Source organism: Gymnoscopelus braueri, assembly GCF_963280865.1.
Source record: "Gymnoscopelus braueri genome assembly, chromosome: 4".
NCBI classification, from domain to species: Eukaryota; Metazoa; Chordata; class Actinopteri; order Myctophiformes; family Myctophidae; genus Gymnoscopelus; species Gymnoscopelus braueri.
In genome coordinates this window covers 30,208,778-30,226,277 of record NC_137605.1, presented here as the reverse complement: position 1 = coordinate 30,226,277, position 17,500 = coordinate 30,208,778, and the positions used below count along the sequence as shown (strand labels likewise).

General features: G+C 42.3%; 1 protein-coding gene across 7 annotated transcripts in view; it reads left to right on the top strand.

Moving 5' to 3' along the window:
- Positions 1–17,500, top strand: part of mef2d (myocyte enhancer factor 2d) — a 77,159-nt gene that overhangs the window by 58,276 nt on the left and 1,383 nt on the right. For 3 of the 7 annotated variants that reach the window (XM_080425451.1, XM_080425447.1, XM_080425448.1), the window contains 7 exons: positions 1,127–1,305; positions 3,174–3,203; positions 5,569–5,686; positions 6,469–6,637; positions 8,325–8,393; positions 10,871–10,921; positions 13,754–17,500. The exon at positions 13,754–17,500 is cut by the window's right edge and continues 1,383 nt beyond it. In XM_080425451.1, the coding sequence (XP_080281577.1) occupies positions 1,127–1,305; positions 3,174–3,203; positions 5,569–5,686; positions 6,469–6,637; positions 8,325–8,393; positions 10,871–10,921; positions 13,754–14,174 (1,037 nt within the window). In that variant the 3' untranslated portion in view covers positions 14,175–17,500. The remainder of the gene's footprint in view (positions 1–1,126; positions 1,306–3,173; positions 3,204–5,568; positions 5,687–6,468; positions 6,638–8,324; positions 8,394–10,870; positions 10,922–13,753) is intronic. The other 4 variants (XM_080425452.1, XM_080425450.1, XM_080425453.1 and 1 more) reach the window with 2 other exon arrangements.

Below are 17,500 nucleotides of genomic sequence, written 5' to 3'. Positions count from 1 at the left end.
ACAACCACACACACCCACGCACGCACATACCCAAGAGACTGCAGTGCTCTGTGTGTTTTTGTGCGTCTGTGTGCACACATGTGCCAAGGCTGGGAAAGTCCCTTTTTTCCAAAGACAGAGTGAGTTGTGTTTGAATCAAATGCTCTTTTTAACCTCTGCGGGGCCAAGTCTCTGTCACGCCGTCTGTTAAGGAACTGTCTCTACTTCCCTTTCTTTAAGATTTAACCTGTTCATGTGTCTCCTTGTATGCAGCAGAGCCTGGAATGTTGTCTTGACACCTTGTATCCACCCACGCACACACACACACACACACACACACACACACACACACACACACACACACACACACACACACACACACACACACACACACACACACACAGACACACACACACACCAAAACATACATGGACGCATACACATGCACGCACACATATCTTTTTGTTTTGTGAAGGAAACAAAACATGAGCGGTATTGTGTTATTGTTTCTCACAGTGCCACTCGTGTTGTACCATCAGAGGTTGGAATGTGTTTAGCCATGACAAATGTTGTTTGAAAAGAGGGCGCGTTCAGAGGACGCAACCCAACGTGCCCTGTCACATTGTTGGAAAACAGTCATGAGAAAAACTCAAGTTCTTGGTGGTGAGAAGCTAGCGAGTGAGTCTATTTGTTTTTGTTGAGTGCCGAACCAGTTCAAGCACTGTGTCATATGAATTGATGGAAGAGATATGGAGCAGGCTGTTCAGTGGTTCAGTCACTGCTGAGAGGAAGTAGTTATGAGAATGGGACGTCGATTTAATGTAAAAATGCTTTGAGAAAGAGAAATACATACACAATTTTCTTTTCTAGGAAGGCCCATGGGAAATTTGTACAGTATATGCGCGCACGCACACACGCGCACACACGCACACACACACACACACACACACACACACACACACACACACACACACACACACACACACACACACACACACACACACACACACACACACACACACACACACACACACAGACACACACAGAGACACTGGCGCACACTTCCACACAAAAGAACACAAGGTAGACACACGCCCTCCTTATCTAAGCTCATTCTCTCTCTGTCTCTCTCTCTCTCTCTCTCCAGCCAACGGCTACATCAGTGCCAGGGCTTCTCCTGGCCTCCTCTCCGTCTCCAACGGCAACAGCCTTGGGAAAGTAGTTCCGGCCAAGTCTCCCCCTCCGCCCAGCCCTCAGATGGTCAACAGCCGCAAGCCAGACCTGAGGGTCATCACCTCGCAGAGCGGAAAGAGCCTCATGCAGCTGGTGAGAACTACAACTATGGCAGTCCCACTGGGACATTAATGGTTGAATCTCACAGAGATTGGCCAATGAACATCTAGCTTACATAGAGTGGGAGCGTACAGATTATGACTTTCCAATGGCCCGCAATATTTCACTTTGCATTAGTAAACATTCACTAAACGTTTACTTGTGTTATGCACTGCTCCTAACAGTTAGGATTTGTTAACCCATTCAGTCCGGGAACGCATCTGTGTCATTTTAGATTTTAGCTATAACCATTGTTTTATACTTTGGCTATTTTTTTTAAATCGTGAAAATGTGTGCAAATCTTTGAATATATTTATATTTGAAAGCAAAACATTTTGACTCAAATCTTTGCTTCTGGGGATTCTACAAATGTCTTCTAAATCCTTGAAAAAACTTATGATGCTATATCAGTGGTGCTCAAACTTTTTCATGTCAGGGACCCCCCAAAATGATATTATATTTGTATTGTATTTGTATTTGGCCGCGGACCCCCATCCCAAAATATTTAGTTCCAGGGACCCCCAGAAGCAAATATTGGAGTTAAGAATGTCGCTTTAAAAAAGATGTATATTCAAAGATTTGCACAAATCTTTCAGGATTTTTCAAAAATAGCAGATCTACAAGCTCATAGTGCTGCACTCAGTGCCAAAGAAATCTTAAAATGACACAGATGTGTTCCCGGTCTTAATGGATTAAAGCAGAGGTGAAATTTCACGTATGTGCCAATGTACTGTGACAAACATACCCCCCCTTTCCTTTCCCGTGTCTCAGAACATATCCCCCCCCCCCACACACACACAATTAGTATTACAGTAGTATTAGTAGTATTACCGCATCGACATACAAATACAACTTTACACACACACAGACCTCCCCATCTCAAAGTATTTTGTTCCAGGGACCCCCAGAAGCAAAGATTTGAGTTAAAAATGTATATATATATTCAAAGATTTGTACACATTTTCACGATTTCAAAAAATAGCAGATCTACAAGCTCATAGCGCGGCACTGTGAGCTTGGATATCTACTATGTTTTAATAGCCAAAGAAATCTAAAATGACGCAGATGCGTTCCCGGGATTGAATGGGATCATTTAAGTTCTTGAGAACCAATGCTCTAAGATATAGCCCCGGGTCGGGATATGTTTGTGCCTATTTTAGACGCTGAACACATCGCATGACATCAGCAAAAGAAGTCACACGTTAGGTATGCAACATAATCTGTGTGTTTTGGTCGATGCAACACGTCACATGATGTGCACGTGAAATCTGGCATGTTGGAGTTTTAATTAAAATACAAATGTATTCAAATTTATGAAGGATAAATATTTGACCAATAATTGTCTGTCTCCAAATTTTAGATGTGTATAGCCTCATTGTTACTTCAAAAACCTTGGCTTTTGGCTAGGCAACTTATGTATAGAACACAGTTTTTAACAATAAACTGCACCTGATAGTGCAATACATTACAAACATACTGTAACAGTGTCCCCATCCACTTAAAAATCTAAATACATTGCAAATAAACTCAGTTGACCAGGGTACTACCCAGGCATCTACCTTTTCCCTTTACACCAAATCTCTCCGCCAAACATAGCTGATTGTTCAAGCTTACAAAACATTGCGTGGTAGCGCGCCGTGAGCTTGTAGGTCTGTTATGTTTTGCAGAATGTTAGTCTAATATATGACATGCCCAGAATAGGGACGCAAGGGTTCATGTGGTTAAGTATGAATATCTCTTGACCAAGTTGGCGTCAAAGATATTGCACTCTTTCGATATACTTTACTTCAGCAACTTGGTACAGGAACATAACCCTCCACTTCTCTACTCCCCCCCCTTGTCCCCCGGGTCCCCCCACGCAGACAGAGGAGGAGCTGCTGTTGGTGAGTGAGGTGAATAGATTTCTCCTCCTAGCCTTCTGGATGTGGTGTCAAGCACTGTGTGATCTCACCAGGCATGACTGTGACACCGTTGGCAAATGCATCCCTCCTGGGCTGAGTCATTTGCACTAGTGCTATGATTAGAACGTTGGTAGCACCGCGAGCATCGGAGCACACAGTAAACTTAGCGCGGCCTAGCGAAAGGGTTTCTGATTGGTGAATGCATACAGCAGAGGAGTCATCTGGCTGTCCTGGGCGTGGAAAGGTGTTGTGAGCGTGTAAACATGTTTTCCAATGCTGGGTTCTAATGTAGGCTTACGTGTTGACACAGTAAAACCGATATTGACCAAGTTGTGAGATGTGCAAATGTCATGCATTCGCACATAAGAACATGTTAAAATAGCTAGTTGAGAAACCATTTGACTATTTCTATCAATTGCTGAATTTCAGGGTCAACTGAATGCATGAAACTACATAGAGCTCAGCATAAAAATGTGTTGAAAGAACAAAAATGCAAATGCAAATATCAACATTCAGATTTGGAAAAGGAACTTTATACACTGGTGAATCAAATCACTGTTCCCCATTTACATGGAGAGAAGAGTACATTTTACCCATCTCTTTTCATCATTGATAGTTGAAAAAAGTATTGGAAAAAAACTAAACACCTATGGCACCAGACAAGTGACTCCTTGGCTCTGCTGCAGATCCATTGTGGGTAGCCCTCAGCATGTGCATGGATGGGTTTCATTTGACTTGACTGCTATTACTGTAGTAACAGAATAGAGTTCAGGATGGTGTGCCTCATGGCGTGAAAGACACCATACAGCCAAATGTATACTTTATCTTGCTTTTTACTTGAAAACATTTTCAGTGAGCGTTATGATATAATATGAATTATGCACTTTCCACCACACACTCGCACACGCACACACACACACGCACACACACACACACACACACACACACACACACACACACACACACACACACACACACACACACACACACACACACACACACACACACACACACACGCACGCACGCACGCACGCACACACACACACGCACACACACCTCTCATACCTGTCAGTACACACATACTTCTAATAATAAAGGCATTCACACCTCCAAATATTCTCCTCCACACTGTACAGTACATTCCGTACATGTCCAGTGATCTAAAGTCGTGCACACACATTTCTGATGCACTATTCCCAAGACTCAAACATATTCAATCACACCCACGCCATTCTGTCCACACACACACACACACACACACCACTTCAGCATGTGCACTTCATTCGCTGACACACCGTGTAGTATATGCATGCAGTTTTGTCAGCATGATCCTCCATCAGTTAATGCACACCATCCTCCATGATGCCCCAATATTACACGACTGCCCACCCCTGGCGACAGTGTAGCCAGCATCACCAGGAGATGTGACACACTTTTTCATGTCACACATTTACGTTGCAGAAACGTGTGAACATCAAACGCACCAAACATTTGTGATTGCAAATGTATAGGAAACACTGAACTCTCTGTTACGCTGAATGACATTTCTATACTGCCCTGTGAAGGCAAAGTGAAGTCCAGCAAATGGCAATTTTATTTAAATGACTTATTGCCTCTGTATCAATTTTGTTTGTGTTATTTAATTTGTAATCTGTATTTACTCTATTTTCCACAAACCCAAACTTTGCAACAAATGCAAAGAATTGAAGTAAAAATACTTTTCTCTATCACCAGTCATTGGTAGTACACTCTCCGGTGTCTTTTATAACGTAGTATAAACACATTTGTAACATTTGAAGTGTCAGTGACGTCACTTGCATTGTTCTAAGCCTCTACAATGAATCTTACTTCACTTGAAGCCCGACTCAAAGCAGAGCACATTGATTAGGCCTATAATGGGATTGTTTTCTTACCCCAATAACAATGTCTCTGGATTCACTCTGCAGTCTTGGAAAGCATGTAATACAGTATACTGTAGCTCCACATGCTACCCATTATCATTACTGCCATTGAGAATGTGTTATGAACTTCTGCACCCAGGCCTTATAAGGGTAACAAAACAAAAAAGACGTCGGTGCTGGAACTACTTTTCTCACGACAAAGAGCCATAACACTGAAGTGAACAAATACAAGATTTGGTTTGCTGGTAAATGTCAAACAAAAAGCTATTCACAATTAATCTACTGAACCATAATAATGAATCCAATCCACCAGGTCTGGATGAATGACAACTCGTCTATGGTATACTGTAACTATCACAACATTCCACTGTATCAGTGTGTGAGTAACCGCTTTGTCCCTCTCTTCCGCTCTTTTTGTCACACTATTCAACTCCATTTTTTGATTGTGTTCCCAGAATGCTCAGCGGCTAGGCGGTTCTCAGGTGGCGCAGGCGCTCACCACGCCAGTGGTCTCCGTGGCAACCCCCAGTCTCCTAGCGCCCTTCTCCAGCATGCAGACGGCCTACAACACCGGTAAGCCTAACAGCATGGCAGGCCGTGATACACTAGCTCTATGTACAGCTTCTGTCACAATTAGTACATCATTGTCGCCTGATCACAATTATTTGAGATAATCGCAATTATTTTTGCATAGTCGTCAGAATCGTTTACATTCATCTGTATAAATTTATGTTTTGCTCACGCGTTGTGAGCTAAGCTTGTAGGTCGGCTATTTATGCTATTTTTAAGCACATTTGAAATTCTGCAATTATTAAATATGGCTTATTTTGGCCAAAGTACATGATTTATTTTTGATTATTGGTACCAGTCATTGTCAGTCATTTCTTTGTACATTGACGTTATTTGACATTATCTGCCCTGTAAGGCAAACAGAAATGTAATGTTTATTTATGTTCCGATGGCAAAAACACAATTAAATTGTAAGTCACAATTACTTGTATGACAATTAATCATCAACTGACCGTGACAGCCCTATGCACAGTGCGCTGTGAGGGCAAATGAGTCATGTAATAACAAGTAACACTGGTTAAATTCTGTGTTACGTTCTCTGTGGAAAGCAGATCACAAGCTATAGACACTTAAGAGTGTGACACCACCAATCTGCCATGAATATTCACTTTGTTCACTGTAGAGTGAGCAGTTCTGGAGTGATTCCACTTCAAAGGTCTACATTAATATGGATTAGACGTAATTAATATTGATACACCAGAAAGTTGCATGATGTGAAACATTCCACTCTCTCATTTCGCCCCCTATCTCTCTCTCTCTCTCTCTCTCTCGCCCTCGCCCCTCAGAGTATCAGTTGACCAGTGCAGACCTAACAGCGCTCCAGACCTTTACACCATCAGGGCTGCTGCCCGGCAACATGGCTGCCTGGCAGCAGCAGCAACCATCACTATCCCAGCAGCAGCAACAACAGCAACAGCCCCAGCAGCTCAGCTTGGCGTCCCTCAGTAACTTGGTGTAAGTTCCCTTTCTTTGGTCCAACCAACTTAACCACTTCAGAGGAAGTGAGAACCCCAGCATTCCTTTTTCTTCGCGGAACATTTGCCAAAAATAGCAGCAGCATCTATAATGCTGCGTTCACACTGGCAGATACAAAGATAGAGGCTACCGTTCTTTTTCAATGTAAGCCAGCGACATGGAGATGCAAAGATGCATCCGTCGTTTGTAGCTGCTAAAAAAGATACAACAGCTACAAAGCTACAAAAAAAGTTGAGCTGGCTTCAACTTCAGCTACAAAGATACTAAGCTACAAATATGCTGCGTAGTTTTGTATCTTTGTATCCTTTGTATCTGTCAGTGTGAACGCAGCATAAGCGTCTAGATCGGCTATTTTGGGCAAAGAGATTTCGTGTAGACGGAACAAAGCAGTCCAAGTACAACTGTTTCACTAAGACTAGAGGATTTAAGTTGTTAAATCCATGTTGAACTTTGGTTGTACAACCTTGGTGTTGGCTACCTGCCCATGATATTCCAAATATTATAATATAATATTATCTTTATCTGTTGCTTTTGAGCTCCGTGAAGTAGCGATTCATACACTGTCTGGTGAAAAAGGTCTAAAAAAAAAGTTAGCAAATAAATGAAAGCCAATTTAAAAAAAAATAAAGATTATGTAAATATTTAGAAAATGAGTCCTGGTATGTACATTTTCCCACCTATTTCACCTACAGGCAAACATTTCAACACATCACTAGCGTTAAACCGATAGTGGTAATTTCTTTTTTTTTTTTTTTTTTTAAGCTAGACAACTTCCAGGAAGGGTAACATGAAGACAGCCATTTCACTTTCCCCAAATTACATACCAGGACTGTATTTTTTATACTTTGGCAGAATCAGATTATTTAGTTTATGTCCTAAAGGTGTGATTTTGAGATCTGTCTCACCATGCAATGAGAGTGACTGGAATCACTACTTCCAGTTTCTTGCTCATGGAGCAGAGAATCAACAGATTGACAGTATTTGGAACCAAAGTTCTACCAAAGTTCAACATTGCTTCAACCAAAACGAGGCTGATACCAGACCTTCCCTCAGAAGTCTGTGACCAATAGTGACTATTAGTGACTAAATATGCATATAGGCAAACAATGTCCTCTCAGGCATGCGTGTGATATCTTTCTATGCTAGATGCAACACATGCACATAACCTACTTGAGGCATTTATCATGTACAAAGCCGCAATATCATCCTCACTGCGGTTGATTCATCTATCTGGTGACCTAGATAACTCACAGCTCCAGGTCCCACTGGAATCCCAGATCTCTGATGTACTGTAGCTAGGCTAGGCTGCTAGTCTTTCGCTTTATGCTACTACTAGCTAGTGATGCTTACTAGACATGTACTGTAGACACTGTAATTGTATTCTACAACACGGCATGTACGTAAGCTAACTGATTTGTCTACAAGCCATGATTAAAGCTACAGTATTTTACGCAATTTTGCCAGACAACCTAAAGATTTAGCATCTTTACTTAATAAATGCAAACGATTACTGATTACTTAATTGTGTAGATGAACCAGCAATAGTCTAAATGTACTGTATTTTGATTAGTCTATAGTGTGTTATGTTAATTGTCTACCCACTAAACCAGCCATGGTCGAGCAGTTTCTAACTGCTTCTTTTTTGTTTCCTCCCTTTTATCCACAGCATGTGGGGTGCAGACAAACAGAATGGGGATATGGCTAACTGCATCTCCAGTTTTGCTGCTAACCTCAGGTGAATAACTTAGCATTGAGCATTTAGTGCATGATTGTGTCTGTCAAGTTATGTGGCCCATACTGTAGCTGCTAGGCTCAGTTATGTGCCCATGGCATATATAAAAAAAAGCCTAAACAAATTCAAGTATATGGTAGTCACATTTTTAAACAAATATTTATATCACAATAAATCAATATTTTCAATGTTGGTTTCATGCCTGTCTTTGCAAGGCTGTCTGCTTTCCATTTATCAATATACATACTGTAGGCCTTAAATGTATACAAAGAAGAAGGGTTCACGTGTGGTATAAAGGTCTTATGTCACAGCAGGTGATGTTCTTCATCATTTTCATGAACAAAGAGTATGTCAGAAGCAGCTCCCTGTTAGGCGCCAGGATGTGATCATATCAGAGAAATTCCAAATGAAAGTGTTCACACATTCACACTAAACCAGTATACAGATATTACAGATTATGTTCTTGTTGCTTTGATGCCTGTATGACCTTTATGACCTTTAATGTAAATGCAATTTTAAGATGCCTCTCTGAAGTAGGCTCATAATTCATTGACATATACCTGTACATCATTCAAAGTTTATGAGCGCTTAAAAAATAAATCTGTTTTGAATGTGAGGTGAGAATCATTTTAAGCATCATTTTGCAGATGCATCACTGCAGTTAGAACTCACCACCTGCTTTCTAGCAGGTGGGGAACTGGCAGAGCAGATCGTCATTACAGCGTACTTCTACCATTGCTAAACCAAATGGTGCTTAGCCACTTAAAGTCTTAAACCCTATATCATTTGTTGACCAGTGTCCCCCAGGGGTCTGTACTTGAGTCCCTCCTTTTTTCCCCTCTACACCAAATTTCAAGTAGCTGATCTACAAGCTCAAAATGTGTCGCTTATTATGACATGCCCAGAATAGGGACGCAAGGGATAAGGTCCTTAACACCTAATGGGAAGACATACCCTACCACATTGTGCCAGTATGGGTAACACCACGCTAATGTGGTGAAAGGATAACCTAGAGAAGACATACTGTACCACGTTGTGCCAGTATGGGTCACACCACGGTAATGTGGTGGAGGAATAACCTAGAGCAGACATACTGTAGCACGTTGTGCCAGTATGGCTAACACCACGCTAATGTGGTGGAAGAATAACCTAGAGCGGATACCAGTGGTTTGTTTTAGATTTCATCACACAGCGGCCTCGCAGCAAGCAAACACTTCCAATCAGAGAGTGATTGACGGCTTGGCTGCGAGCCTCACATTCGCTGTCATCCACGGTTTACCTCACCACAGGAGGCGAGAGGAAATGATTTCCGTCGGTCCCCTCGTTCTCCCCCGTCTCCTCCTCTCCTCTCCGTCCCTCACTTCCTCCCTCTGCCGAGGGGCCAATCACTTGCCTTTGCCATGTCAAGGCCCGCTATAGCGCTCGCCGCACATCTGTTGACCCCCCAATCTAAATGTTAATGTCAAACGGAGGCCTCCCTGCCTCGCTTTTTGGACTTGTTTGCTTATTGCTTACAGAATCGCTTTCCGGTTGGCTGTTGCTCTCATGGCGGGTTGAGCATGAGGTGATACAGAAGCTGTGTGTGTGTGTGTGTGTGTGTGTGTTTTATTACTGAGGTGGAGCATCGGGGCCTCCAGTAGAGAAATAGTTTAGACACAGATAGGGAACATCTTTAGGGAAGTTGTCTGTCTGCAACTGTCTCGTGTCCTTGTTGTCTTCTTTTGTATTTGATTTTTGCAAATATGATGCACTATCAATGCAACATAGTGGATACTAAACAAGGTAGATTGTGTGGTGAGATTTGAGTCTTACTTTGTTTTGTGTTTTACACAGTTTTTTGCACACGTGATTCTCGCACTTAGTATTATGCCTATCGGTCTGTCTGTTATTCCCCTTCACTCCCTCCCTCACCCTCTGTTTCTGTCTCCCTGTCTATCTCCCTCTCTCCACCCCAACACCCTCTCTCTCTTTTTCTCCCTCTCTCTGAACTCTCTGTTGTCGTTGAGGAAAACCATTTACAGACACTGCAAGCATGGTTAAATTGCTTACAGGGCACACTATTTGTCTGCTGGGCACAATGCACATATGCTATCAGAGCTGGTCCAGGCAAATATATTAACTCCTAGAAGGATTTGGTGTGTTTGTCCAAACTACAGAGTAGGGAATCACAGTGTAAATCACATTGAAAACTTTCCTTTGGCTATGCAGTATTTAACTTTACTCCCTGGAAGGACTATAACAACATTTCAGTACAGTATGCAACACCTGCACAGTACAAAGCCACAAGACTTCAGTTAGTTTTAGTTTCTGCACAGTGGCCAGACTGCAAACACATTTAACTACAGCGTGCGATTGATCTAGTTTTTCCATTTCTATGGTAACCATCTTCTGGAGAGCACATCACTGTCTACCCACCCACTCTTTCCCATCCAGTGATAGGTTTTTAAACATGCTTGTTTCTTTCTCTAATCCCTCTACAGCATGGCCTCTCAATCCAACTTGCTCTTTGGCAGGGAGGATGGCCTCTGCTGGTATTGTACTCCCTTTACTTTAGCACATCTACAACACGCTTTCCCAAAAAACACTGTTCTACAGACTCTCACATTTCTCTCATCCTCACTTTCCTTTGAACGAGATGCCAATGATTTGAACAATGACACACCTATTCCATTGGTTGATAGCAGAACATTAACAGATAATGGTATATAAAAGATTGGACTTCACTTAAATCCTTTGCTAGCAAAAAATAACACTTTTGCTGACAGAATCCTCTGTGATTTAGGTTGGATTATTTAGTTCCCCCAACACAGATAAAGTATATGGTGTTTTTCAACTACTATTCGTTGACATTTCATTTACCGCAAAACACCATATGCGATGCCAACCAGTGCAGTAGAAGTCCTCAGAAATCACAGTGTTTTGGGGAAATGCGGCTGTACTCATCTGCACCGTACTGTAACCAAGTATTCCGCTTCTGGCTGTACTGGCTGTGTTAGCGCTTGGGGCTAGCCCGCGCGCGCTCTCGCCTTCATCACTGTCACCGGCCCGCTGACTCTGCCATTTTTACTCACCATAGCAACAGCACCCCTGTGGCACCATAATCCATCTACCTGTACCGGTCCATAATGCAAAGCTCAGGGTTTGATAAAGTGGCACACCAAGAGACAGAGTGAGTCTCACCGTCAAGGGGATTTGACAGTGTGTGTGTGTGTGCGCACACGCGCACTCGTGCGTGTGTGTGTGTGTGTTAGGTGTCTGAGAGTGTGTGCGTGCGTGCGTGCGTGCGTGCGTGCGTGCGTGCGTGCGTGCGTGCGTGCGTGCGTGCGTGCGTGCGTGCGCACATGTGATTTTGTATGAGGTTAGCTGGAATGGGAGCCAGTGAGTGAATATGCATGCCAGGCACTCAAATTGCCTAGAGGTTTCCTATCTTAAATCCAGTCGTCTCCTTTCCCCCTCTCAATCTAGCAGTAATTGAGGGAATATTAGAGATGTTATGGATGGCTCATGATGTCCCATATTAGGACATACCCAAAGGGAAAATGCAGTAATTGGGAGTTTCAAATCGAATAGACCACACTCAGCGTGTCAAGCTGAGGGGGGGGGGGGGGGAGCACTTGCTGTAAAATCTTGTCGACGGCGCCAAGCAGCCAGTCAGAGTGCATAGTCAAAGGCAAGAGTCAACCACAGTGATAGGCTCCACTCTGCTCAACTCAAATGAAAACACATGGGGTTTGCACTCTAGATCTTTCTGTCCGGTGCTTGATCAAAAAGGCATGCACTTTAAAATATTTTAAAAGTTAAAGCTCTTTATTAATTATTTAGAAATATAGTAAGTAAAAAATATAGTACTAAAGCTCTATAGTAAGTACAGGGGTCTCCAACTCTTAAGTAAACAGAAAATATTTTTTTAGGTCAAGATGCCAATTTTATCCAATCAGGAGAGAGAACCCCCCATCAAAGAAAATGGATCATCTTTAATTGCATAGTGTTCCAGTTCCAATTTTGTCATCTTTTTTTGTGTGTCATCTCTTCCAATTTCACTTATATCCTGTATCCTTAATTCTCTCTCTTGAATGGATGAGAGAGAGAGAGAGAGAGAGAGAGAGAGAGAGAGAGAGAAATAATGTTTTTGTACCTTGTCATATGCGTCATTATTACTAGTCATGGGTTCAACTAACATTTCCAAGAAGATGTCAAACCAAAAATATAGCCATTAATTGTTGCAAGTGCTGCCATCTACAGGTTGAAACGTTCACCCCCGTTGCACCCTCTTGCACTGCTTATAAACCAAAATATTTAAATAAGTCTATCTATACTTTTGTGAGATGGGGGTCGGCGGCCAAATACAGTATATCTCTAATTTTGGGGGTCCTTGCATGAAAAAGTACCACTGATATAACAACATACGTTTTTTCAGAAAACTGTTATAGGATTTAGAAGACATTTGTAGAATCGGAACCTCAGGCCTTAATGGGTTAAGACAGCTTCATGTGGCCCTCGGCCCTCACCTGTTCAGAGACCCTCACCTCACCTCGCCCTGTTTGTCTTTGTTGTGTCTCTTGTCTGTGTTTTTAATCCACGTCCATCACCATCAGCCCTGCTGTGCTGGTTTATGGCAATAGTCTCACCTGCTGTTCTAGAATATGGCCCAGTCTCGGTGGCTTGGTTCTGTGTTTACATGTCTTTAAGAAAGAGTGTATAATAGAATATTCATCATGTACAGTTGACTCAATATGCTTATCCGCCTATTGAGTCAACTGTACAGTTCATTTATCTGCCGGTTGCTATCATGTCTTTTTGCAATACTACCTGTCATCGCTGCTTATGGTGTACTGCACACATGTTGTTTTCTAAACTTCTGAAGAGATGTGTGGTGTGATTTTTATGGATCTTTAACCCATTAAAACCGGGAAAGCATCTGTGTGATTATACATTTTTGCTATATATATATATATATATATATATATATATATATATATATATATATATATATATATATATATATATATATATAAAATAGCAGATATACAAGCTCACAGTGCATCACTTTGTGCCGCGCTGCGAGCATGTACATCTGCTATTTTTGAACATTTTTGAAAAATCTTGAAAGTGTTTGAAAATGTTTGAATAACTTAATTCTGAATCATTTTGAATTTTTAAACACAAATCTTCTCTTCTGGGGGGTCCCTGGCACAAAACATTCGCAGATGGGGGGTTCGCGGCCAAATACATTGACACGAAAAAGTTTGAGAATTTAGAAGACATTTGTAGAATCGGCCTCGGGTCTTAATGGGTTAACAGAGCTTATGTTCAAATATCTCTCCGTCACACTTTCGTTTTCCTTTCTCTGTCCATCCTTGCAGGCCGATGGGACACATACCTCAGGGCGCCACGCTGACAGTCAACACAAACCCCAACATCAACATCAAGTCAGAACCCATCTCGCCCAACCGCGACCGCAGCACCCCCAGCTCCCTTGGCGGCGGAGGCGGGGGCTGCCAAGGCCTGGGCTCCGCCGCTTACCCCGGCAGCCTCCGCCTGGACCCTGGAACCCAGGGGCGCTCACCCGTCGACAGCCTCAGCAGCAATGGCAGCTCATACGATGGGAGCGACCGGGACGACGGGGCCCAGGGACGAGGGGGGCCCCCCGACTTCCACCATCAGGCAACATCCGGGCTGCTGCAGCAACCGACCATGGTCCTCCTGCGGCCCTCTTCGGCCGACCCCCAGGACCAGGATGGGGCCAATGTCAAGAGAATGAGACTGGAGTCCTGGGTCACATAGAGAGATGGCTAGAGACTGATGGATGGACGGACGGACGGACGGACGGACGGATGAATGGTTGGATGGTGGATGGAGATGTGTATTTGTGGCTTGTTGTACATGTCCCCCATCCCTTGCCCCCCTTTCTCCTTCCTTCTACATACAGAAATGCCTGCCATCTACCTAGTTATCCACCACACAGGAAATGCTGACCTCACACTCTCATGTACCAAGCACACACCACACAAACACACACACACACACACACACACACACACACACACACACACACACACACACACACACACACACACACACACACACACACACACACACACACACACACACACACACACACACACAAGCATGCTCACACATATTCTGTCTCTCACGTGTGTATGCGTGGCCACCAATGACAATGTTTATGTCAATGCGTATACACATTTGTACTCGTGTACTCTTTCACTCCCACAGACAGTCACAAAACCCTGAAGGGGTTGAGCCACCAAACCAGGGATTATATGTTTTATTATATGGAATTATTATGATTGATGAATTGGACTTGAGAATGGGCCGGTTGTAAGCCTGTCCTTAGTATAGAGTGAGGCAAGCTTGACAGGTTGTGTCCTTGACTGGGTGCTTGGTTCACCCTCCATACAAAATTCATAAACATGTTGCTGTCGGAAAGAAACCTCGTACCTCTATGTTTCAAATGTTTAAGTAAATGAGTGCCCTACTTCATCATACAAAAGTGTGTCACACAAAAGTAGTGAATATAGCAGATCTACAAGCTCACAACATGTCGTAATGCAACGCGTTTTGAGATTGTAGATCGTCTAGTTTCACTATTTAAAAATGTTTTTAAAATGATAATAAAAAAGGAACGGTTTTGGACATACAAGGTTTCCACCGGACAGCAACGATTTATAAAGTACACACTCATTCGATGCCCTGTTGATCATCCACTGACTATCCACGTTAGGTCCCTAAAGTGGCTGCACTGCTCTGTTGTAAACATATACAACCAAATGAGATCACATTTTTGTATACAATGGCAGGACTGTAATTGTATAGTAGACCTAGATGTTACTTTTACTGTTACTTTTTAAGAGACTGGGCCATTTTGCTCTTTTTAACGTGTTCACTGATGTTTTGTTCTCCTGTCTGACTGTTGATCATCATTAGAGATTGGATTTATTTTTAGATTTTGAATTTTAAGAATGGTGAAAGACACTAATCTATCCAAGGCGACATTCTGATTCTGATTAATTTCTGTAGACAGGCAGTATACCCTGTTAACTAGTAGGGGCCCCTGTCTTCTGTTTAACTCAATGTAAAACGAGGAACATCATTTGTTACTGAGTTCTTTTTTTCTTTTTCTGTAGTTGACACATCATGTCAACTACAGATGCTGAGCAGGCGAGAGAAAGAGAGAGAGAGAGAGAGTGTGTGTGTATGTGTGTATGTGTGTATGTATGTGTGTGTGTGTGTGTGTGTGTGTGTGTGTGTGTGTGTGTGTGTGTGTGTGTGTGTGTGTGTGTGTGTGTGTGTGTGTGTGTGTGTGTGTGTGTGTGTGTGTGTGTGTGTGTGTGTGTTCATGAACTCAAATGCTCCTTTTTTCCAACTTGAATTTGACAAATACTCATTCTCACGTTCATCCTTGAACACACCTGCAACATGCATGATGGCATTTTTATTTTTGCTGAAGGATTCTATACAGTTTGAATAGCTCACCGTTGTTGTTGTTCAAAGAAAAGACACAGGTACCGTGTATATAAGCAATCTGTTCTCCTTCTTCGTGGCTTTTGTATGACATGGTGAAGGGTGTTTTGAACGTAAATAAATGTAGAACTTATACAAATATATATTTAGCAGCTTGAGACAGTAGCAAGCGAGCGCAGAGCTCTGCATCCAAAGCAGGGGATTACAACAGATAACAGGGACTGTACATAAGATAATTTTATATTCGGCAGGATATCCCTTAAAAAGAAAGAAAGAAAAAAAAAAAAGCTGAAGTGCTGATACTCAGTGGATGTCTTTATGCGTATACATAAGGTGTAATATGCTGACAAGCCAAGAGAGGGTGCTTTAGAGGCAGAAAGGGAAGAACTATAGTAGGCTACAATAGCTGTGGTGACTGTTTGAATAAGCAATGGTTAGTACTAATTGAGCGCACTTTAACACCCCATCCACCCTCTTTCCTGTTGCAAAAAAAGAAGCAAAACAAAAACCCAGATGACTCCTTAGACCCACTGACAGACAGATTCACACAGCAAACACACACCACACACTCAGTGAGCCAAGGACTCCCCGGTCCCTTCTTTTGTTCAAGTTGTCCAGGGGCAGCGAGCAATTTACAGTGTACTCTTTAGACACTAACTCCTGATTTATGCTAAATTGTGCGGCAGTGTCTCGCACCGATAACAGCTGATCTACACGTTAGCTGTTTTCAGTGCAAGACATGATGTGCAACCAAGTATAACTCAGGCTTAAGCCATGTATGTATATTTAAAAGATCTCTTGTTTACTTGTCACAGGTCAGCTGTAGTTTTTTATCATGAAAAGGTTAAACTCTTAAAATGGTTATAGTGCATTTGTGCATTTTGTGAACTATGAAGGATGTCATTTTTGTATTCTATAAATGTGCGATTAATGTGAATTGGAGGGGTAGTGGATAGAGAGACAAAAAAAGGTCAAAAGTGCAAATTCATTTAACTTTTTCTGAAAGTGCTCAGTCACAGTGCTGATAATCCATTTGCTCATTAAAAGCTTTGGAAGCAGAATTTGGTTATTGGATATAAAAAAACGGAGGTACTCATAATCCAACCAAAATCCAACTTAGACTGGCTGACTTTGTAATTATCACATATAACAGCAATATCTGTCATGGAAAGTTCATTTTCCTTACTTCGACCCCCTACAATTGCCTAACCTTAATATGGCAGCCGCACACACTTTCAGACATCACATACTGTACACATTCTTTTTCTGTAAACTCCGTCCAGAATAGCAGGTTTAAGCGACTTGACATTGGCTCTAAATTGTTGCTTTTTGTTTGTTTGTTTTATCTGTGTAGTTGTTGACGTAGGGACTGAGCAGCCAGTCAAAGTTTATATGAGCGGTTTGCCTGAGAGAGTGAAAGAGTAAACCTATATCGCTGAGTGTATACAAACACATTTAGACTGTAAGACTGTTGTGCCCTGAGCTTTGAACAAAAATGTTGATCCTTCTCCGAAGGCTTTTGTTAGGTAGCCATAATCTTGAATAGAGCCACAAGCCATGCTGTCATAAAACAAAGTATAATGGCGTTTATTGAGAATGAACTTCTGGGGGATGTAGTTTTATTT